At 36.7% G+C, this 25,157-nt stretch overlaps 1 protein-coding gene across 18 annotated transcripts in view; it reads right to left on the bottom strand.

Moving 5' to 3' along the window:
* Nucleotides 1-25,157, bottom strand: part of srcin1a (SRC kinase signaling inhibitor 1a) — a 124,055-nt gene that overhangs the window by 38,008 nt on the left and 60,890 nt on the right. For 15 of the 18 annotated variants that reach the window (XM_058768742.1, XM_058768759.1, XM_058768761.1 and 12 more), the window contains 2 exons: nucleotides 16,810-17,126; nucleotides 4,149-4,175 (listed from right to left, as the gene is read on the bottom strand). In XM_058768742.1, coding sequence (XP_058624725.1) covers nucleotides 4,149-4,175; nucleotides 16,810-17,126 — 344 coding nt within the window. The other 3 variants (XM_058768757.1, XM_058768754.1, XM_058768758.1) reach the window with 3 other exon arrangements.

The raw sequence follows: 25,157 nt of genomic DNA, 5'->3' as shown, positions 1-25,157 counted from the left end.
ACCTTTATTTTGAGAGTGTACATACATACATATATACATACATACTACACACACACACACACACACACACACACACATTTGTGCTTATCCTAAAAATCCTGACAAATTTAAATTATGAGATAATATGCAGCAGACGTATAGTGCAGTAAAATTAACGTGGACAGCATAGCCTACATCAAATTTTTGAAATATGAGTTCATGTCGACATCTCTGATTATTTCAAACTGAGCACATTATTTGAAGCTCTTCTGACATATGAGATTACCATTATCTTTTTCTTATGAGAAAAATCTGAGAAAAAGCAAAAAGCAAAAGTCTCCATTAGTTCTCCATTTAATTTCATTGCCGTCTATGAGTAACAATTAAGATATTACAGAAACCTCTTTTGTGCGTGTGGGAATGAAATAAAAAAAGAGAGAGGCATATTTTTCTTTCCTTGTACATGAGAGAAGTGTGTCTATTTCAGATAAGTTGATGGGAGACATAGTATAATATAAGATATAATGTGCACAATTTTATTAAAATAACATTATTAACTATTACAAAGAGACAGACAGAGAAGGAAAAGGAATCAGATAGAGAGAGAGAGAAAAGGAAAGAAAATAATTGCTCTTGAGAGTAATCTTTCTCTCTCTCCTGCTATTGTTAGACACAGGCTGAAGGCACAGCAGAAATTGCTCCAACAAATTGCAGTAGATTGTGGCCTATTCAGTTCAATGCTGAGAGAGGCAGGGAAAGCAAGGAAATGGTAAGCTGGTAGGTGGCCATAAAATGGCGGCATTCTCTGCACTTATCGTTGGGGAATTATAGCAATGATGAAGACTGAAATGATAAGAGGAAGGGAAGGAGGAAAATGGATTAGTTCAGTACACCTTTACTGTCTGCTGGAGGACAAGCTGTGAGCGGTCTCTCAAAACAAGAGATAACAGGTGACACTGTTTAACAAAAACAGAAAAATAATGCTAAACTGGATATACAGGCAGTGTGTCTTTGTTTATGTTGCATGTGATTTTTAGGATACCTTGAAACTCATTCAATGGGCTGAATTTGGTAATGACTGTTTTTGGAGATGTAATTCGACAGGCTACAGTACTTTGGTTACTCTTTGGAAAACACCTAATTATATTGAAACTACATTAAAAAAAAAAACGATATTATTATTTCTTATTTCACATATTACAAAATAAATAAATAAAATCACAGTTAAAACTATATCTATTGAACCTAGGCTCATTGGAGAACCGTGCCTCTACCCACATTTTTGCAGAAGTTCAAAAACCTACCTATATTGTACATTGCACTGTCTGCAGTTTCCAGCTGAAACTGCCACTAGTGGTAATAAAACACCAACACTTTTCAGACAAAATATGATTACAGGACAGGTTATCAGTTAATAAAGACATTTTCTTGCATAATATGTTATGACCTCAGAACACTTATAATAGTGCATGATTTGTAAATTAACAGTTTGATGCATCACAGAACCAGATTTAAATGCAGTAAACTTGCTTAGTAGCACACCTGGTACAGCACTGCACTATTGATGGGGAGGGTTCAGGTATGTGAACCGATAAAAAATCTCAAAGACTTGTAGAAGCACACAAAAAATGGCATTTTTTCTTCATCAAATGTGTTTTTATGTCAAATTTGCTTTTCTTAACAGGTGATAGAGCATTAACCATTCGCGTTGCTCACTGGACATTTCATTTTAAAAACCGCTGTGATATCTACAAACAAAATGAAAGGTTGTGTGGTTCATGTATATTGGTTCTGGATGAAACTGAACTGACATTTCACTTTGAAAGTGTTGCAAAATGTGAAAGAAATGCACTTGTCAGAAATGATACACAGCCCAATTGTTTTCCCAAGTTGAATCTGAGAAATCTTTACCTGAAACCAACACAACCAAACTGGTAGATACAACTGTATAGCAAAAAAAGAACAACTAATAAAACAAACAAAACACCCTAATTATACAAAACGCTATGATAAGCAACAGAATTTAGAAAAACATTTTACTAAAATAAAGGAAAACATTTAAGTGATGAATTTAGAATTCAGTAAATCTTTCATGCATCCTCACAAAATGTTTAATTAATGAATCAGACTTCCAAGAGCTACCTGAAAAATGCTAGTTACTTAAAAAGCCAGAAAAATTGGAAAACTATTGTCGAGCTACTGAATGTTTTCGTAGCACCACAAATTGAACTTAGCTCTTCCCCAATGCTGTCAATGACGAGCTCTGCCCTCTCTTCACTGTTAGCATATGGCTAGCTCTAAACATTTGAAACATCTGATAAAGAAAAGAACAACAGAAAATGCTAATGAACCAGCAATTGGACATCAAAACATATTTCAACATATGAGGAAGTTATCAAAGTAAAAAACAAGGCAGCGCAAATGAGAGAGGAATCAAACCAACAAATCTCAGCTCTGACAGTAATTTGCAGAGAGGCTAATTTTGTGTGGCGTAACCAGCCAAGGGAGACGTTTGCTTTTAACAGGCATCTGTTTGGGGCCTTAGAATCCACACCTAAAGGAAAAAATGTTCTGAAAGCATCTGACAATTCATCTTACCGTGACAAGAACATGAAAACATAGAGAAGAGAAGAGAAGAGAGAGAGAAGAGAGAGAGAAGAGAAGAGAAGAGAGAGAGAGAAGAGAAGAGAAGAGAGAGAGAGAGAAGAGAAGAGAAGAAGAGAAGAGAAGAGAAGAGAGAAGAGAAGAGAAGAGAAGAGAAGAGAAGAGAAGAGAAGAGAAGAGAAGAGAAGAGAAGAGAAGAGAAGAGAAGAGAAGAGAAGAGAAGAGAAGAGACATAATTCAGGAAACAAATAGACAAGAATAGAGAGTGTCAAAATGAAGTATTGGATAAACGAGAGAGCTTGAGGTGTATCATGTTGCCAGAGATTGGGGGGGGGGTTTAGAAGGAGTCCATTACTCTAGAAAGTCTACAGTGAAATAAATAATATGATGATTTGATTCACAAACCCAACTGAGATGCCCAACACTCTGGAAGAAAAACACAGCAAGATCTCGTTAGTCCCAAATCAATGTCGACATAAACTCAAACATGCTGTCTACATGTTATTTAGTATCTGGATAGTCAAATCTAAAAAAAACATGACATTACTGCCAGACATAGAGAATGAGTGTGTGTCCGTTGACAGGAGGAGTGTAACGTGAGTAAATAAGTGTGAGAGTGAATATGAATGAACAGAATCAGGAGGATCCAATTACTGAGTCTCAGTCTAATGACACTGTTTATCACAGCCTAAGGCCATTTCCTGTGTCCTTCGACAATTATACACACCCTCCAACATCGCTAATACATAGAATAGGCATTTTATCCCTGACAGAATAAATATCATTCACAATATAGGACAGGTTCAATAACGAGGGATTTGATGGAGTACGGAAGTCTGTAAAGTTTCTGAACCAACATCCTACCAGCATACTCACTGCTGTGGCTTTCTGATTATTTTTTCTTACGGTCTCATTCCCTGGGTTTTTAAGATGCTGTGACAACTTAAAAGAAATTTAGTTCTTAAAAACATCTATAGAGACCCATGTGTTCAGTTCCATTAAGTTGACTTCAGCTGTAAGACTTTTATGGGTTCTGTGGGCAGGTGTGTAAGAAAATGGAGGAGAGGAAAAGAGAGATAGAAAGAAATAACAGGGGAATGAAATTTAGAAGATAAAAACCAGTGAAGCAGATCATCACAAATCAGACCTGCGCGGCTCACAGATCAATGACTTTAACACACCTGACACGTGATACACACCTATTCAACACCATAGATTTCAACTGTTTTTATCTGTTGCTCATTGCAATTACTACAGACTATCATCATTTTAAACATTTAAGGATGTCCATGCGAGCCACCAAAGGGTTGTTTTTTGTAAGATTTATCTCACTTTTGGCAACAGTTATGTCCCCACTGCTCAGCCCAGACAGAATCCGCTGTCATTTTTTGCATTTCTTTGTTGATTTTTGGGATGTAAGGTGTTTAAAACTTGATGTGGATTCAGAGTGGGCCTACAACAGACATCAATATACACCATGTACATACAACATAAGAACACACAAACAGGTATCAAAAGAACAAGTTTTTGATATAGGAACACACAGAAGTAATCAAAGTACTGACCTTAAAGCTCCAGTAGTTTGGCTGTTGCTATGGAAAGAGAGAGAAGAGAGAGAGAGAGAGAGATAGCGTTACTTAGACATTTATCTCTGTGTGTGGTGACACCTCATACACAGTCACCATCCCCAACCATTTGACATCTTTTGTGATAAAATAATGTGAAGGAAAATATGAACAGAGAGAGAGAGAGAGAGAGAGAGAGAGAGAACAGATTCCAGAGAGGATATCTGTCAAAATTTACTGAGAATTTTGGACTCACATTCACTTCAAATCACTCTTAATAATAAGCAATTGTAATTAACTACAACTAATATATTCCATAACTTAAGGCCTCTTTCTACTAGCAAGGTAGAGCTGCTCTAATTACTGCTTTATTATTTATTCTCTAATTACAATATAATATTTTCATTCACCATTTGATGCAATACGTATTTATATCACCAAAGCTTGCGTTCAAAATTAAGGGCAGATGGTTTTTTTGTAAGTCTGTTATGCTCATCAAGGCTCCATTTATTTGATCAAAAATACAGTAAAACAGTAACATTGCAAAATATTACTTCAATATGAATTTTCAGCATTTTCAAGAAACAATTGAGCTGCTGATTATTTTTTGTGGAAATTGTGATAAATGATGAATATAAAGTTCAAAAACAGCATTACTTTGAAATAAAAAATATTTTGTTACATTATACAGGTGCATCTCAATAAATTAGAATGTTGTGAAAAAGTTATTTAAAAAAGTGAAACTTTCATATATTTTAGATTCATTGCATGTAAAGTAAAACATTTCAAAAGTTTTTGTTGTTTTAATTTTGATGATTAGAGCTTACAGCTCATGAAAGTCAAAAATCAGTATCTCAAAATATTAGAATATTTACATTTGAATTTCAATAAATGATCATCCCTACAGTATAAATTCTGGGTATCTCTTGTTCTTTGAAACCACAATAAAGGAGAAGACTGCTGACTTGGCAATGATCCAGAAGACGAACATTGACACCCTCCACAAAGAGGGTAAGTCACAGAGGGTCATTACTGAAAGGTGTGGCTGTTTACAGAGTGCTGCGTCAAAGCATATTAAATACAAAGTTGACTGGAAGGAAGAATTTGGGTAGGAAAAGGTGCACAAGCAACAGGGATGACCGCAAGCTTGAGAATACAGTCAAGCAAAGCCGATTCAAACACTTGGGAGAGCTTCACAAGGAGAGAACTGAAGCTGGAGTCAGTGCATCAAGAGTCACCACGCTCAGACGTCTTCAGGAAAAGGGCTACCAAGCCACTTCTGAACCAGAGACAACGTCAGAAGCGTCTTACCTGGGCTGTGGAGAAAAATAACTGGACTGTTGCTCAGTGGTCCAAAGTCCTCTTTTCAGATGAAAGTAAATTTTGCATTTCATTTGGAAATCAAGGTCCCAGAGTCTGGAGGAAGAGTGGAGAGGCACAGAATCCATGTTGCTTGAGGTCCAGTGTGAAGTTTCCACAGTCAGTGATGATTTGGGCTGCCATGTCATCTGCTGGTGTTGGTCCACTGTGTTTTCTGAAGTCCACAGTCAACGCAGCCATCTACCAGGAAATTTTAGAGCACTTCATGCTTACTTCTGTTGACAAGCTTTATGGAGATGCTGATTTCATTTTCCAGCAGGACTTGGCACCTGCCCACACTGCCAAAGGTACCAAAAGCTGGTTCAATGACCATAGTGTTACTGTGCTTGTTTGGCCAGCAAACTCGCCTGACCTGAACCCCATAGAGAATCTATGGGATATTGTCAAGAGGAAGATGAGAGACATCAGACCCAACAATGCAGATGAGCTGAAGGCCACTGTCAAAGAAACCTGGGCTTCCATACCACCTCAGCAGTGCCACAAACTGATCACCTCCATGCCACGCCAAATTGAGGCAGTAATTAAAGCAAAAGGAGCCCCTACCAAGTATTGAGTACATATACAGTAAATGAACATACTTTCCAGAAGGCCAACAATTCACTAAAAATGTTTTTTTTTATTGGTCTTATGAAGTATTCTAATTTGTTGAGATAGTGAATTGGTGGGTTTTTGTTAAATGTGAGCCTAAATCATCACAATTAAAAGAACCACAGACTTAAACTACTTCAGTCTGTGTGCATTGAATTTTCAATCACACAGAATCAACTCAAGAGTTTCACAATTTGAGTTGAATTACTGAAATAAATTAACTTTCCAGGACATTCTAATTTATTGAGATGCACCTGTAAATGTCTTTACTCTCACCTTTGGTCAATTTACATTGCATACAATTAAAAAACTTACCGAGTCGAAAAATGTTGGTAGTGTATAAGCAGCGATAAACAGTCTTTTTACACCACATATGCGGCTTCATATACAGAGATTTGCAAAATGACGGCATTAAAGCAGATGGTGAGACAGTGACACATGATTCCTCTAGTCTGGTCATCATATGGAGCTGTTCTGAATGGGCCAGCCCTCTAAATGAGTCTGCATGAAGGTATTTTGAGGCTTTCTCTCATCTGTCCATCAGCTGCCCTGCCTGACGGACTAACTGACAAGATTGCAGCAAATGAGAAAAAAATTAATTAAAAAGAACCCCTCTGTGTCTATGTCTGGCCTGCTGCCCAGATCTATCAATCATACTGAAATTGGTCAGCTGTCTGAAGCGCTCACACCTATCTCTCTCATTTCATCCGTGAATTTCAAATTTACAGAAAGTCAAAGACATTACCAGCTAAAACCAGATTATGACGTTGTCTTTTTTATTTTCTTGGTCACTTTTTACTCTTTTGTTGCAATTTTATTAAAAAAAGAGAGATAGAGAGAGAAAGAAAACTCATTTAAATCACTGTCATTTCCACCACAGAATGATTTGAGATGTGATGGAAATGACACCGTGGTGAAAACAATATTTTAAACACTAATTCGTCTGTCTTGTACGTATGCCCACTGCATTATTAGACAGACAACATCACATTATTAGAAGACAAGTTAAATAAATGGTTAATAAAGTGGTTTATTTTCTTTATTCAGTTCATTAAGGGCCTAAAGTGCCCCGAGTTCCCATATATTCTTTGAATAAAACTCAGACTGCCGCTTATTTGGTGAACCCAACCCTGATCGATCAAGATCTTTGAATATTTCATGGCCAAGTCTAGACTTCATAGTCAGCTGATTAAAAGTGTGTGTGTGTGTACAAACATTTAGAGAGGGAAATGTATCAACTGGAAAGCTTAACATCAACTAAACATCTCCTTCTACACAAGGCCAAAAATGCTGCTGAACTCCCTTGAAGCAGAATGTTGATATCATTGGTGTATAATAGCTCACCGCTCATATAGTAATACTTCAGCATTATATTTCTAGTAAAATAATATCTGTGTATTCATTCACCTGCTTTCAACTTTGTGCAAGTTCATCCTGCCAATGCCCTACAAGGAGCAGCAATATAAAAAATACATACAGCTCTGCAAACATGTGCTGCATGTATTTATATCAAATACACACAAACGCCCCAAAGTTGAGGTTAAGACACTAGTATACACACATTGCATCAGGGTCTCTCCAAAAAGAATATACCACATTTACCTATAATCATATAATATATATTTCAGTGTTCAGTGTATCTGTGTTGCTGATATATGGAAAAAAAAACTGGCCAACCCTTCTCTGTGTTTATTCTGTTATAAAGCAGGTTTAACTGGTTTCTGCGTCTGGGCTGTTTTAATGATTGACTCTGCCCCTCCACACAGAAATGGGTCAGATATAGGGGCAGGGCCTCGCCTGCAGGGATTCATTCTGGGTTACCTGATGTCAGGTACTACTGAGCGGCAGATGGACCCATTGCATTGCTGCCAGGAGGTGTTCTGGTACTGAAGTTCAGCCTAAAGCCAAGCATTTTGAGCAGTTGATGGTCAATCCATTGGGATAAACCGTACTTTGGAACAGCTTGAGATTCAAGTGCCTGCTCAAGGACGTAATATTAGATGTCTCCCAGCAGTATTTTTAAGCCAAAGCATTCTCGTATTACGTGGGACATGATTGTCTGAAGCATGAAAGGAATGGCAGTGTAGCCAGTCTATACACCCCTTATTTTCAACACACACACACACTCAAACATTCACCTAAAATGTCAATTAAAGGTGCATGATTCACTGGATTCACAAATATATATATTATTTACATTAAATAAATATATAGTTAAATGATGCTCGTAAATTATTTTCTCAGAAAAGTACTAATACAATTTACAAAAAAGTAAATGTATAAAATTACATAAAAAAGTAAATATATAAAATTACATTTATTTATGAACCACATTTTCCCAAATGAGATTTTGTCAGTTTTAGCAAACTCCTAGCAACATATATCATAGCACATTTGTCTGAAAAGTATGGCTAAGTTAGAAGCACGCACACACATACACACATACACACACACACACACACACACACACACACACACACACCCTTCACGGCCATTTCAATTTGTGCTGTGGTCTCCGGCCAAACCACAGAGGAAGTGAAAAATTCACAGCAATGAAAAGTTTCCTAAATCATTTCAATGTGACAGCCCTAAATTTCTCACTTTGACATAGCATTTGATAAATAACTGAAATAACACAACTACCGACGCCATCATATTGGATCATAATTGAGGGGCCGCTTCAGCGTCTTATGGATTTATGCACTGCAGGGCCGGTGAGCTGCGGCTTGGTGATGTTATTTTCCCCTAACAAGCAGAATTCCATGGAGTGGTATGAGGCCGGCGTCCTCAGTTGCTAAGAAACAACACTAAATGGGGGATAATTGACTGTCTAAGCTGCGGCTGCTTTTGCCAGCGGAAAATCAACAGCATGTTTAAGGGTTAATAGATGATACAGGTGCATCTAAAAGGAAACATTTAAAAAAAGGGATAAATAATGCAAAACAGATTTCTTTCAGAACGCAAAGCTCCCTTCCCACATCACCCAGTCCATCTATGCAAACTAAAACTCTGTTTATACCTGATACTAACATTTATTTCATATGTACATCACTAAATAAAAGGGGTTCAAATTGTTTTGTGATTCGATCACTCAACCCACATTTGGAAGCAGCTGAAAATGCTAATCCATCAGTCTCACCTGTCAATCACCCATTGCCCTAATGTAAGTGTTTATTCAACAGTTGAACATAAAATAATGCTGAAATCTTTGCAGAATTTGCCTGACATCAACAAGCAGCAACACAGATCATGTGAAAAATCACATCCAAAGTACAGTTAATACAGTTACTTGACTAAAATAACTGAAAATTCTGCTCAGAACATAATGCTTGTGGTGAGATTCAAATTTGGATGTAATTTTGATACTATTGTGCCATTTTATCAACATGCACTGATGCACTAACTTTAAGAGTGACTTTGAAAACATTGATGTTGAAACCATTTTCACCCAGAAATTGTAGTACATTTAACAAATAATTACAAAGAAATGGCAAGTAACACGGAGTTGAACATGAAATTTTGAAGTAAAAAATCTAAAATAGGATTTTACTGTAAAATGCACTCTAATATTCTTCGCTTTATACACAAGTTCGAAAAATCATTTTTAAAATGTAGTCACAAAATCAGACAGCGCATTTCAGAAAACATGCAACATGTTCATTTGCAACATGTTACTATCAGGTGAAAACAGCTGACCAGTTGTGATCGGTACTGAACTGCATTGACACATGGAAGTTAAACTATCAGAGGTTATTTACATAAGCCGACCTCAATCCTACAGTAAGTCTTAAAAGGTACAGGAACAAATACAACATGCTGTTAAATGCTATAAAGAGAAAACTGGTATTGAAATATAAATTATGACACATCCTCATGCAATAATCCCTAACTAGCATTAATCAGGAGGTCAAAATAAAATACTTCAAAAGTGCAATAGAGCAAGTCCTCTTTAAATCCACCTCCTGCATGCATCAGAAACATAGTGGCTTTTGTTTGCAAGTCAAATGCCACCATGTGCACCTATACGTCAGCATTACAACCCAATCCACCTTTATTAAAGCAGAAGCACATCGTCATGCGCGCTAAACACAACAATCAGGCCTGAATACTAGTTGCATCTGATCCTGTGACCAGCATTAGTCTCCACCTGAGAAACATGTGTCAGCCCAGCAAGACGACATCCAGCTATACACCACCTGCCCCGCATGCAAAACAGCTCTTCCTTCCCCTCACATGCACACACGCATACAAATACATACACTCACACTGAAAAAAATCAAACCATAGTGTCCATCTGTATGCAGTCACCACAGCAAACAATCTCGCAATGACCAAACAAATGAAGCCATCAGCGCGAATCTCACCTGCACCTGCATGCATGTGCGCTAGTGAGTGTGCTTCCTCCCTACACACACGCGCGCGCGTGCACACTAGCTAGATGCCTTCAGTCTTAGCAGCTGGCTGTCAGGTGTGCAGAATACTCATTCTCTTATTCCTGCCCTCTCTCTCTCTCCGGCACATGCGACGGCAGGTTCTTTATTTAATTCATTACAGCATCGGCTGGCTACTGGCTGCTGCTTTAACTCTTCCGTGCTGGAGTCTCTGGAAAAGGCTGGCAGAGGGTAATTAACTCTCCTCCCGCCGATTTACACACCGTTGCACTCATCTGTCCCCTCTCTCGCTCTCTTCTTGTCCTCCTCTTCCCCTCCCCCTTTCCATTATTCCACCATAGGCAAATAAATAAGGAGGAATTCCTGTGAAGCGTCTTCCTTCAGAGGTGAGGATATTCCGAAAGCCTTCCCCTTTTTCTTGTCTCTCTCTCTCTCTCACTCTCTTTATTCCTTGTTCTCTCGCTCTCTCTTTCTCTCCAGCCTGACCTTTGCAATATGATATCACCAGTTTCCATATAAGGGCGGTGTTGCCTTGGCAACCATGGACTCCACCTGTCTCTCACCCAACCTCCCCGTCTCTCTCTCTCTCTCTCTCATTTGATCCTATCATCTCTCTCACACTCACTGGGCATTAATGTCACACTCAGGTATATACTGTGATGAGAATCACATACATGAGGATGAAAGAGCTGTAAAATAGGTGATGAAAAGACAAAAGAGAGCCCTGCTGAAAAGACTAGCTTAGACCAGCATGAGTTCCCATGTTTATGCTGGTTTGGTGCTATCTAGATTGTGGACTATCATATTCTAGTGACATATTCACACATGATAATGATAATGATAATGTCACAGATAGTGACGTTTCATATGTTGTTCGCCAACAAAAAATGCACAATGACCAATCTGCTTAAAGGAATAGTTCATGCAAAAATGAAAATTTGCATCATTATTCATGTCGTTTTAAACTTGCATGACTTTCAGTGATGCACAATATGATTGTACTGGTCATTCTAGTCAACAACAACCTTTCAAGCTTCAAATAATGATTTAAATTTTATTAATAAGAACTACTGGTAACACTTTAGTCTAGGGACAAATTCTCACTATTTACTAGTTGCTTATTAGCATGCATATTATGACATATTGGCTGTTTATTAGTACTTTTAAAGCACATATGCTGCATGTCCATATTCTACATCCCTAATCCTACCCAAAACCTAAACTTAACAACTACCTTACTAACTATTAATAAGCAGTGAATTAGGAGTTTATTGATGCAAAAGTCGTAGTTAATAGTTAAAAGTGAGAAATGGACCTTAAAATAAGGCGACCAAACTACTTTTATAATAATTTTATGGTGCTTTGCATTTTTTTTTTTTTTTAAATGACATTCATTTTAACTGCATGGAAACAACAAGAGAGACTAGTAATCGACCAATATGTAACCTAGACTAATTCATTAGAATTTTTTTATTATCGTCATCAGTCAATAAGTTTTTCTGTCCACAAGCAGGACCTTTATTTTGGCATCACTGAAAACTCCAGCATCTGAGCTCAGATGCTCCTGTTTTCAATCTTCATTAGTTTATTTTTAAAGCAAATTATTCAGCAAATACACATTTATATATTTTAAATAAGTTGTTGAATATCTAATAAATATTTGATTTTGCAAACAGTGTTGGTTACAGTGTTCACTTTCTTTTTAGTATTATGTTTTTAATAATTTTATTTGTAAAAAAATAGGCTACAGTTTGAATCAGTTTATTTTATAGGTTTGTTCATCAAGTTTAAACTATTTTTTCATATTGATTCATTTTCAGTGTACTGTATAAATTTCTAATTGAATAAAATTTTAATGTTAATTTCATTGCAGCGTTATTTACTATCTCTAAATTGTGTGATACATATTTCAGCTTTAAGTCTGTCGTTCTGCCCTCTGGATCCACATCTGCCATCAAAGTCAAGGGTGAGTAAATAGTGACAGAAATTTTGGGTGTACAATCCCTTTAAACTAGTTTAAGAAGCCTGATAGGGACACCGGTGTATGCCACAACACAGTATATGCTGCTGACCAGTACTGCAGGTCATTTCAACAGGAAAAAAAAGAAGAACAAAGGATTGAACAGTAAATCATTTTCTAGGGGGATATATTGATGGAGAGATAATGGGATGATGAGTATAATTAGAAAGCCGAGGCAGAAAAGTCTCTTTTTCAACACTCATCCCTCTGAAAATATCAGCGCAGGTGGATTTTGAAAGACTTGAGCGTAAACATGTCTGTTATACTTGCGTGTCTCTCACTCTTTTCATGCGCACAGCTGATTGGCTGATACCGGTTTGATGCAGTGACATCATCCATATTTGAATTCAACATTACGTCACCCTCCTCCATAAAACCAGTTGTTCCATTCACAGAGTGGCTGCTGTTTCGCTGCAGTCTAGCATGCAACTGCCTGTTTTCTATGGTGAGTACAAAATGTTTCAATGACATTTTGACAGCGTTTCTAAAGCTGTGTGAAAGCTGGGGAGATGGGGGCATATTAATAGTGACTGAAGTGTTTGTATGTACTGCAGGCTCCATGTGTCAATGCCTCCTTCAGAAGACCTCTCAGATGGGTACAATTTCAAAGCCACATGTTGTGCATCTTGTGTGTGAAAGAGTGTGTCCATGCATGCTTAATGTAATTTACACAAGCAGCATATGTTCCTGAATCAACATCCTTTTGTAGTTACTGGAGTAACACTGCTATTAACCAGTCAGAGGCTTAAGGATGTTGCAAGGATGTTGAACCAAGAACCCGTCCTATGTGTGTGCATTTTTCCGAATACACACACTATACCAACATTGATAACAATCAGAAATGTTTCTTGAGCATTAAAATAGCATATTAGAATGATTTCTGATGGATCATGTGACACTTAAAGCTGAAAATTCAACTTTAACATCACAGGAATTAATTACATTTTAAAATATGTTCATTTTAAACTGTAATAATTTCTACAATATTACTATTTGTACTGTATTTTTGATCAAATAAACACAACCTTGGTGAGCGTAAGAGACTTATTTAAATAACAATCCCAAACTTTTGAATGTTAGTGTAAAACATAATCTCTAACATCAACTTATTAAATAAAATAGCTAAACACAGAAGTGGTTTTTTTCACAGAAGTTTAAGTTATTGTACTTTTAAAAATTATACTAATATATATATATATATATATATATATATATATATATATTAATAGTAAAAAACAAAATAGTAAAATTAACTTTTTGATCCACTTCAAATGTTGACTACTATATATATATATATATATATATATATATATATATATATATATATATATATAATTTTTTTATTTTATTTTTTTACTTTTTTTGTACTTTATCAAATTTAAGGTCATAAAAAGTTTTAAATTGTACAAGAAAGTCTTAATTATGATTTCAAGAGGTCTTAAATTTGGGTACAGACCAGAATCGCGATACAGCTCAACGTGACGATTAATCTTAAAAAGGCTATAAATAAAATATGAGCGCGGCACGTTTCAAAGTCTGGTGCTGCGCTGCATGCTTTGTGTTCCGCTGTTACCGCGGAAACAGTTCGAAAGCGCCTCCTGCTGGCAGAGAATGAATGTGCATGTTCAATAAGGCTGTTGTTGTGAGTAGGGTATTCCTGCAATACCGGAGGCTGTAGTTTAAGAACTGGATTTTTAGGACCCTATGGTATTTTTTTTTTTTTTGTTTACTTGTTTGTTTTTTATTTTTTTATTTTTTTTGTATGTATGTATTATGTCAGGTCTTCCACCTTTACAATTAATCCAGAATGCGGCAGCAAGATTAATTTTTAATGAGCCAAAAAGAATGTAAGAAAGAATGAAGAATGTCACACCTCTCTCTATCAATTTGCACTGGCTACCAATAGCTGCTTGCATAAAATTCAAGGCATTAATGTTTGCCTACAAAACCACCACTGGCTCTGCAGCCCTTTACCTAAATTCATTACTTCAGACTTATGTGCCTCTAGAAGCTTGCGTTATGCAAGTGAACGTCGCTTTATTGTTCATCCTAAAGAGGCACAAAATCACTTTCACAGACTTTTACATTAAATGTTCCCACCCGGTGGAATGACCTGCCCAACTCAATCCGAGCAGCTGAGTCCTTAGCCATCTTCAAGAATTGGCTAAAAACACATCTCTTCAATCTTTATTTGACCCTCTAAATCTAGCACTCTCTATTCTAATTCTATTCTTAAAAAAAACAAACAAACTTGTCTCTTTTAGACTTGCACTCTATTAATTTACTGCTTGTTTTCTAAAAAAAAATAAAAACAGTCACACTTTATATTAAGCGGCCTTAACTACTATGAACTTACATCAAAAAATAAGTACAATGTACTTAATGTGTTCATATTGTATTGCAAAACACTATTGCAGCTATTGAGGTGGGATACGGGTAAGGTTAGGGACAGGTTTGGTGCTATGGGTAGGTTTAAAGGTGGGTTAAGGTGAAAGGGATGGGTCAACAGTGTAATTATAAATGTAATTACAGAAATTAATTACAGATGTAATTACATATAGGTATTTTTAAAAATATAAGTACAATGTAAACACATGTATGTTCACAATAAGTACATAGTAGTTAATTCACCTAATATAAAGTGGGACCATAAAAACTAACACTGTCTTTTCTAATCTTTTTGTATTCTGTTTTCTTTTTATTTATTATACAATTAACAAAAGCAAAAAAAAAAAAAGGCCTCTAACACTAGCTTGCTCTATTCTTTTTCTATTTTATGTTTTCTTTTTATTTATTATATAATTTTTAAAAAATCTCTTGCTACGTGTACTGCGTTAGGCTAAATGAGACTTGTTATAGCACTTGCATATCGTTGCTCTTTTGTTGATTTTGATTGCTTCCATTGTCCTCATTTATAAGTCGCTTTGGATAAAAGCGTCTGCTAAATGACTAAATATTAGTGGCTCATACTATTTTATAGCACTTGGTATTCAATTCTGTATATTATTATTTTTAAGGAATTATGTAGTTATTTATGTAGTTATTGTATAAACTTAATTATTGTCCTAACCAACTCCTAACCCTAAACATACCCGTTGGTAACCCTCTTGAAATATTTAACCTAATTTATTTAAATATATTCTATATATTCTGGTTTAAAATTCAGTTTTCTTGGAAAGACTTGTGTCTCTGCGAGACTTCAGATCATTAGCCGCAGCGCTTCACGTCTGATGTTTGACCCACTTAAAGTGCAGTAAACGGTAAAACAATTGCGGTTCAAATTAGTGTGATTAATTAGTACTTTAATAAATGTAAAATAATTTAAATACAAATGCTAATTTACAACATCCAGCAGCACAATGAACTGTTTTGCACAGCTAAAAAGGCTAAATGGAGATTGCTGACACCCCCTTGAACACTCAAGTTCACGCTAGCTCTTACATTAAAAATAAGATGTTAAATAAGATGAAAAATGAATAGTTTTCATGGATCTAGTCTTTGCATCTGTTTGTTTGATGTTTGAATCAGGTCTCCTCTGTTGGAATAGAATTGGCTAGATGGCACTGTCCCAAAAAATAGGGTCCTATGCAGTCCTAGAACTGTAGCCTCCGGTATTGCAGGAACATTGGGTTGTTATTGTTCAGACCAATGCGAAAATCGACCCATGTTTTCACCCTGCAAACATGCAGAGCTGTAAATGTGAACTGGTGGATCGATAAGAAGATAATTCATTATGAAAATCTAAACAGTAAAATGTGTTTGTTTATTATTTAATTAATATAATAATTTATTGATAATAATTGTTTAAATTAATATAATAATTAATACTTTTGACTCATCCATTTTCTTAAAAAATGGTTTAAAGCAGTGGTCTCAAACTCAATTCCTGGAGGGCCACAGCTCTGCACAGTTTTGATCCAGCCAGCTCCAAATAACACCTGCTTGCAAGTTTCTAGCAATGATGAAGACCTTGATTAGCAGGATCAGCTGCGTTTGATTAGGGTTGGAGCTAAACTGTGCAGAGCTGTGGCCCTCCAGGAATTGAGTTTGAGACCAATGGTTTAAAGACTGAAATGTGAAGTGAATAATTTTATAAAAAAATTTGTTTTTGTGAAAACTTCTATCTGAACTTTAAATCATGCTTTTTACAGTCATTTTACAGTTTAATAGTTTACCATAGACATTGCCCTACCCTGCACATATGATATTAATTTTAGCTTAAAAATCCTGCAGCAACCCTGATTGATCCAGCAACATCAAACAAGGTAAGCCTCGTACATACCTGTTCACGTGCGTTTCTCTCTGCAGTGCCCCTCATGCTGCCATGTGAGGGGGATGGAGAGGGTGGTAAAGAGTGCTGGGGAGGGTACTTGTTCTTCAGGTGGTCCATGAAGGCGTCCCGCTTGCGTTCCATGTCGGCCTTGTGCAGGTTGGTGAGGGCCTCCAGGCTCTGGGCGGCGATGACCGTGTGCCGGTGCTCAGAGGTGTGGACCAGTCCCACGTTGGAGAAGCGCCGCGCACTATTTCCCAGCGTGCGATATTCACGCGGGTACTCCAAGTCATCGGTGGAGATCATGTGACCTCCGCCACGCTCCGGGTCTGGTTTGAGAAAGAGATGAAAGGGGGCGAGGAGGAGTTGAGAGTGAAGAGTGTGGCACCAGCATCCATTCGGTCATGCACGACCACACGCATACATGCAATAGCACAAACAAATTCACAGACAGACGGTGGAGGAGAATGGGGTGAAGGGGAGGAAGAAAGAAAAATGGGATGAAATGTTAGACTTATTACAACAGAAAGAAGCACAAGAGTGAGTGGCTGCTCCCTGCAGAGTTATTGATCTCAGGTTTAGTCGAAAAGAGGGAACTAAGGAAAAGTAAAAGCACTGAGCTATAGATCAGAATAAAGAATGGAGCCAAAATTTCTCTGTAGGAGATTACATTTTACTTTGCCTGTCGATTCGCTTTTGTCATCCGATGTGACATTTCTTACTTTCTGAGCATACATACTGGATCCCACACCCTAAGTGCATGCTCCTCCGCATGCAATTTCACATATACTCACGTGAAAATATGTTTATACAAGCTGGGGGAGAAAAGCATTTGAAAAAATTGACTACAGAGGTCAGGGCATCATGTACAATTTTTTTTTGAGGGGGCACCAGTGGCAGTTCAGGCTCATTTTATGCCCTAGACGAGATAAGTGCTTTTGAGCACTTTTCAGCAACTTAAAGAAATAGTTCACACAAAAATGAAAATTCTGTCATCATTATTTCACCCTCAAACCATTTAACGCATCAAAAATTAAGGCTGAAGTATGTGACAAAAGCAGTATGTCAGAATTCACAGTACTCATAAAAGAGTAGGCAAAAAGTACCCAGATGATCTACTTCAGACGAGAGTCTGAAGTGCGCTTCCAATTATTATCTCATGAGGCCACAGGAGAGGATTTCTGAATGCCAGTGAATTGACACAACTGACGCTGGTAAATCACATGACAATGACAACATGGCAAAAGAAGCACAACCTGATTACATTCAAGCAACACATTTTACAACCCGAATTCCGGAAATGTTGGGACATTTTTCAAATTTGAATGAAATGAAAACTAAAAGAATTTCAAATCACATGAGCCAACATTTTATTCACAATAGAACATAGATAACATAACAAATGTTTAAACTGAGAAATTGTACAATTTCATGCACAAAATGAGCTCATTTCAAATTTGATGCCTGCTACAGGTCTCAAAATAGTTGAACTATTTTGGGACCATGTTTACCATGGTGTAGCATCTCCTCTTCTTTTCAAAACAGTATGAAGACGTCTGGGCATCGAGGTTATGAGTTTCTGGAGGTTTGGTGTTGGAATTTGGTCCCATTCTTGCCTGATATAGTTTTCCAGCTGCTGAAGAGTTTGTGGTCGTCTTTGACGTATTTTTCGATTAATGACGCACCAAATGTTCTCTGATCAGGACTGCAGGCAGGCCAATTCAGCACCCGGACTCTTCTACTACGAAGCCATGCTGTTGTAATAGCTGCAGTATGTGGTTTTGCATTGTCCTTCTGAAACACACGTCATCTGGAGGGGAGCATATGTTGCTCTAAAACCTTTATATACCTTTCAGCATTCATAGTGCCTTCCAAAACATGCAAGCTGTCCATACCATATGCACTTATGCACCCCCATACCATCAGAGATGCTGGCTTATGAACTGAACGCTGATAACATGCCAGAAGGTCTCCCTCCTCTTTAGACCGGAGGACACAGCGTCCGTGATTTCCAACAAGAATGTCAAATTTGGACTCGTCTGAACATAGAACACTTTTCCACTTTGAAACAGTCAATTTTAAATGAGCCTTGGCACACAGGACACAACGGTGCTTCTGGACCATGTTCACATATGGCTTCCTTTTTGCATGATAGAGCTTTAGTTGGCATCTGCAGATGGCACGGCGGATTGTGTTTACCGACAGTGGTTTCTGGAAGTATTCCTGGGCCCATTTAGTAATGTCAATGACAGAATCATGCCGATGAGTGATGCAGTGTCGTCTGAGGGCCCGAAGACCACAGGCATCTAACAAAGGTCTTCGGCCTTGTCCCTTACGTACAGAGATTTCACCAGTTTCTCTGAATCTTTTTCTGATGATATGCATTGTAGATGATGAGATTTGCAAAGCCTTTGCAATTTGACGTTGAGGAACGTTGTTTTTAAAGTATTCCACAATCTTTTTACGCACTCTTTCACAGATTGGAAAGCCTCTGCCCATTTTTACATCCCTTTTATACCTAATCATGTTACAGACCTGGGCCCGTATTCTTAAAGGTTCTAAGAATCCTCTCAGAGAGCTCCTAATTAAGCTTAAAAATTTCTAACGAGGAGTCTTAGCTTAAAAGTGATTCAGGACCAATCTGAGAGCAACTCTGAGCGAGGAAAAGACAAAAACATTTATCTTAGTGAGGAGGCGGGGCTGGCCCCGTTGCTAGCTATGACACAGTCTTTTGAAGACTGTGATTGGTTGGTTGTCCAAGAAGGAAATAAAAGAGCACTTTTAAGAGTAGGGTCTATTATAAGCCTTCACTTTGAAACTACAGTAATAATTTTTACTTTAATTTTACTACAGGAATTTGTTTTACCGTACTCTCTCTCTCTCTCTCTCTCTCTCTCACTCTCTCTCTCACACACACACACACACACACACACATACATTATATATGTATATATACTCTTTATTTTTTATTTACCATGCTGTCATACTTAACATATTTAATAGGAAATGAACAGTGACACAATAAGGTTCTGAAAGTGTTGTAATTGTTTGTGTGATCACTTTGCTTATAGAAAGTTGTGACGGACCCAAATCATTACTGCTTCATAGTTGCATTTTTCGTTGCCAAATATGTTTATGTAGTTAATGTAGTGAATCTTTTCAAAATTTCTTGCTTTTTCAGCCCTTTGTTGAACCCGTGCCAACTTTTTTGAGACCTGTAGCAGGCATCAAATTTGAAATGAGCTCATTTAGTGGATAAAAGTGTAATATTTCTCAGTTTAAACATTTGTAATGTTCTCTATGTTCTACTGAGAATAAAATATTGGCTCATGTGATTTGAAAATCTTTTAGTTTTCATTTTATTCAAATTTAAAAAATGTCCCAACATTTGCGGAATTGGTTGTACTATATAAAACATACTTTTTTTAGTAGTCCCGAAGTAATTTCTTATTCAAAATAATTAATGTTTACCATATTTGATGTGTTCTATGTATGTGTGTTAATGTTTATATGAGAAATTAAATCTGTTTATCGCATAAAGCAGTCATGTCTCTTCAGAAGACTTGGATTAAACATTCAGACTTGGATTATATGCTTGATTTATATGGATTAATTTTACAATGTTTTTTGTACTTCCAGATGTGTTAAGATTTTGGTTGCATGGACTTTCAATGGATGGACAAAAAGGATGAGTGAATTAAAAAAAATATATCTTCATTAGTGTTCCAAAAATAAACAAAAGTCTATTAATGTGTTTGGGAGGACATGCAATTGAGTAAATGATGACAGACATTTCATTTAATCCTTTAGTTAAGAAGCGTTAAAGGGATAGTTCACCTTCAGTTGCTGGTCCCCATTGACTTGCATAGTGTTTTTTTTTTTCCATATTATGGAAGTCAATGAGAAACAAAACAAATAGGTGAGGGAAATCTTTTTAAAAAAGGGTGATTCTATAATATAGTGAAAAACATATGTGACCTACATTTTATTCCACAGATACTTGCAAATTGCAGTTACAGCATCTACCAGCAGGGGCAAACTAAACCATGCTAACCAGCCAAGCCTTGACACCTTGGTTTACTGTTCAGGCCCCCTCAGTTTAAAAGTGCATGACGCTTCTGACAGAGCGGCACAAATATGTTTATGCATTCAAAATCTGCCTCCAAGGACAAGAGGCGCAATCTAATGTACATGTAGCTTCACTACCCCTCTCTCTCACTAATATAGACAGGTGGCTAATGCACATGGCACGCAGACAACACCGGGCCAGGCAGTATGCAGAGACAAGACATTGACATACAACTGACAAAATCAGTGGAACAAAATGACAAGCCAGTCAGAGGCCCTGATTGGCCAGAGGCAGGCCGACATGAGAGGATGGGAGTAGCTTGTTGTGGTTACCTTGCTTCGGGAAGCAGGCCCCAACACTGGCTGAAGAAAAAAAACAAAAACATCGACCACAGTTAAGCTCCTCATTCTCTCTTTCATTCCCTTTATCTCTCTTTCATATACACGCACGATAATTGGCTTTGGTGCTGTTGGCAAGAATTGATTCCCAAATCATCTCTCTCTTTTGTATTATGCAAAAGGAATAGGAACATTGTTCAGTCAATAACACAAAAAATGAAATCCTACACGAGGAGCGTATTCTCTGACTGCTGTTCACGAAATATAAAGGCGCTTCTCACATTGCTGCTGTCGTTTTTTTGTGTGTAAACAGAAGCTTTTGGTAAACATCCTCAATAAGAAAGGGGTTCCAACCGAAAACCTTCCTGAGCACCTTCTGTCAAGAATTTATGAGTCTCACTGTCAGCTTCCTTAAAGCCTCTGAACAAACAAATACAAACACCCACACAATCACTACATTCAACTTTAAATTTAACAACCATTCCACCTTCTAGCTACTGCTCTTCACTTATTTTCTCTTTCACACGGTAACAGATTCAAACCTTATAACCTCTTATGACTAACACATCAATAAATACATCTTATAAGAACTGATGTTGTGAGGCATTTGTGTGTTAGGAAAGTTTTCAGCAGGGAGTGAGGTCAGAGAAGAAGGTATTGGCCCTGAACGCTTGTGTGGAGTAATTCTGTTAATAAAATGTTCATGAAGTACCTGAATGTTTTAGTGAGCTAAAAAATCTAGCCCCTGGTGATGGAATACTACATTTAATCCTGAGGCCAGATTACAGGAACACACCGAGCATAACAAAACTGCCGAAAGCTGCAGGTGACATAGTGCTCGAAATATATCTTCACTGTATGTTACTTCATTTATTCATCATGCCATATAGATTCATTATTTCACTAATCAATCCATTCCACAGTTCCTTGTTAGAACAATTTACTGTATGTACAACAAACTTATAAACTGCCAGTACTGGAAAATAGCTCTATGGCAAACTACACTACTGTTCGAAAGTTTGGGACCAGTAAGAATTTTTTTTATGTTTCTGAAAGAAGTCTCTTATGCTCACTAAAGCTGCATTTATTTGATCAAAAATACAGTGAAACAGCTGTATTGTGAAGTTTGATCACAACTTAAAATAACATTTCTATTTTGATATTTTTTAACTATAATATTTGGTAACACTTTACTTACAGCCTTTGTGTATTATGCATTATAAAGGATTATTAAATGGTATAATTCATTACAATTATTCATAATGTGTGTTGCAATATGTTATATCTTGTTGAAAATAATTATAAGCGAATAAAAGAATACATAGTGTAACAATGAATTGATAGGTTTTGTATTAAGTGTGGTTACAAATATTCATAAGATTGTACAATGCATTATGAGGTGCATTACAAGGCATAATTAATGCATTGAAACTACTTCTATAGTGCATTATACATAAAGGCTTTAAGTAAAGTGTTACAGTATTTTGTTTCTATAATAGCAGTGCTGAATTTTCAGCAGCAAATCTTCAGTATCACATGATCTTTGAGAAATCCTGTTTAACGTTTGTCTGTGTCGAAAAGAGTTTGTGCTGCTTAATAGTTTTGAGGTAACCATGAGACTTTTTTTTCAGAATTTTTAAAAGAACAGCAATTATTTGAAATTTTAATCTTTTGTAACATTATTTTTACTGACCAAACTTTTGAGCTGTAGTGTAAATATCTGCCACTAGTAGCAAATGATGTGACAAAAACAAATTATTTGCTAAATTAAAGTGTGATTATTCACATCCTTCTAATTTTGTGAATGTAAATTAGGTGAGAAATGTTTGAGAGCCTGACATAAGAAGTATGAACTGTTGTGATGAACTGACACTTAATATATTATAATAATATCTATTCTATTCTATTATAATACGTGCCATTTTAAACTTGAGAAAACAGAATGAAGACCCAAAGTCATTCTTTCTGTGAGGAACAACATATCATGTACTTCCAGCTCAGTGGGATTTGAATCACTCTTTTCACTGACTCAACTGTCACCATGGTCTCCCTATTGCCTCTTCACCTCCTTCCAGGAAGCTTGGGGCTAAAAACACCATCACCATCCAATGAATTATTCACATATTATTTAAAGCATTGAATCTGAAAGCAGATGGTGTTTTACTAAGCAGAGTTGGTGCTTTAAACAAACATCAGGGTTGTTCTGAGAAACAGAAAGCAGCGGTGCTCCTGAGGAATGGCTAAATTGAATGACCTTGTGGTTAATGTTGTTAGCATTGAATACTTTAATAGCACTCATACTCTCCTGAGAAGGAGCATTATCTTTCAGAGAGCAGCCTGTTGAAGGACAGACGGAACTGATACCGACTTACCACGATACTTGCTCTAGGGAGTTTGAACCACTAATACACCCTGACAATGTGACTAAACTGTGTAAGCTTTAGCAGTAAGAGCTTTGAATGGAAGCAAGAAGGACATGTTCAATTCACTTAAACAGGCTGAATAATTGAGCGATAGCACTGTGTTAAACTAATAAACTTATAAAACCGAGCCTATGGTAATTTGATGGTCTTACCTATTATTATTTTATAGAACATTGTGAGATCTTATTCATTTGAATACATTTTAAAAAGTAATTTATTCCTGTGATTGCAAAGCTGAATTTTCAGCATCATTACTCCAGTCTTCAGTGTCACATGATCCTTCAGAAATGATTTTAATATGCTGATTTGCTGCTCAAGAAACATTTATTAGTATCAGTGTTAAATAAAAAAAGTTCAAGTTAAATATGAAATAAATAGAAATCTTTTGTAACATTCTAAATCAGTATGACATAAAATGAATAAAAGTATTAATTATAGTAATATACAGACACACAAATACTAATTAAATTATTTAATAATAGAAAAATATTGAAATGGCTTCAATAATAGTAGTTGTAATCCTCTAACTATGGTAAAAATCTTACTTGTGGATATTGTAGCTTTACGTAATACATTAATAAAAATGCTAGAGCTGAAGCATGATTACTATGCAAAAACTTCAGTAAATTTACATTTAATGCGTATGATAAATAAGGCAATCACATGTAGCTCTGCTCAGAGCTGTATTAAATTAAAGTAAGGCAGTGCAAAGTCAAAGGGGACCACTTCGGCTGAATTTGAGTCCACAATGGGCCAGATTAATGCAATAAAGCCAAAAGGCTTCAAGCATTGATTCCAAGAAAACTGCACCCTGCTGTCTCATTCTCTCATCTCAGATCATATACCTTCAGCTACTCATTCTCCTAATAAAGACAAAATGCTGGAACAAAATAACCATCTTGAGTGTAAGGAAACAAAGGGCATTGATTTGACCTGTGCATGGAAGCAGATATCATCAGCAAAGACAGTCGACCCATCTGATGTGCTAAAAGCAGGTAACTGCCGCAGGCACAGAGAAAGAGAGAGTGAGCACACAATGCCGGAAGTGGAGACGGGTTGTTTGCCTCCATCCATCACAGAAGCCAAGCTAGAATTACTCTGACAGGCAAAATCAATGCAAGAGAACTGTTAGCAAGACCTTTTCAAAAAGTACAAGAGAACAATGATGTTTAGCGAGCAAGAGGGAGTGAGGGAGAGGAAATGAGAGCTAACAAACTCTAAACACTAAAGCCATCTTTATCCCACTGTTATGAAGAACTACCGTGTGCAAAGGCAATACTTGTGCTCAATAAAATGTGTGTCTTTGTGAATTTTCTGATAACTTTACAGCACAGCCTTGTATTGCTGTATATTTATTCTAGAGACCTTTTTTTTTATCTTCCAGAGATTAGAATGACTTGAGCTCCAGCTTTAGTTTGCAGCTAAAAAAATAATAAGAGAAGCAATTTCAAATTCCTAAATTAAAAAAGTTTCCATCTGCATCATATTGGCAACACTAGCATCTTAAAATAAAAAATAAAAATGATGGAA

The sequence above is a fragment of the Onychostoma macrolepis genome, chromosome 03, assembly GCF_012432095.1.
Source record: "Onychostoma macrolepis isolate SWU-2019 chromosome 03, ASM1243209v1, whole genome shotgun sequence".
Lineage (NCBI taxonomy): Eukaryota > Metazoa > Chordata > Actinopteri > Cypriniformes > Cyprinidae > Onychostoma > Onychostoma macrolepis.
Note: the sequence above shows the minus strand (reverse complement) of the source record. Positions and strands in the feature narration are given on the sequence as shown.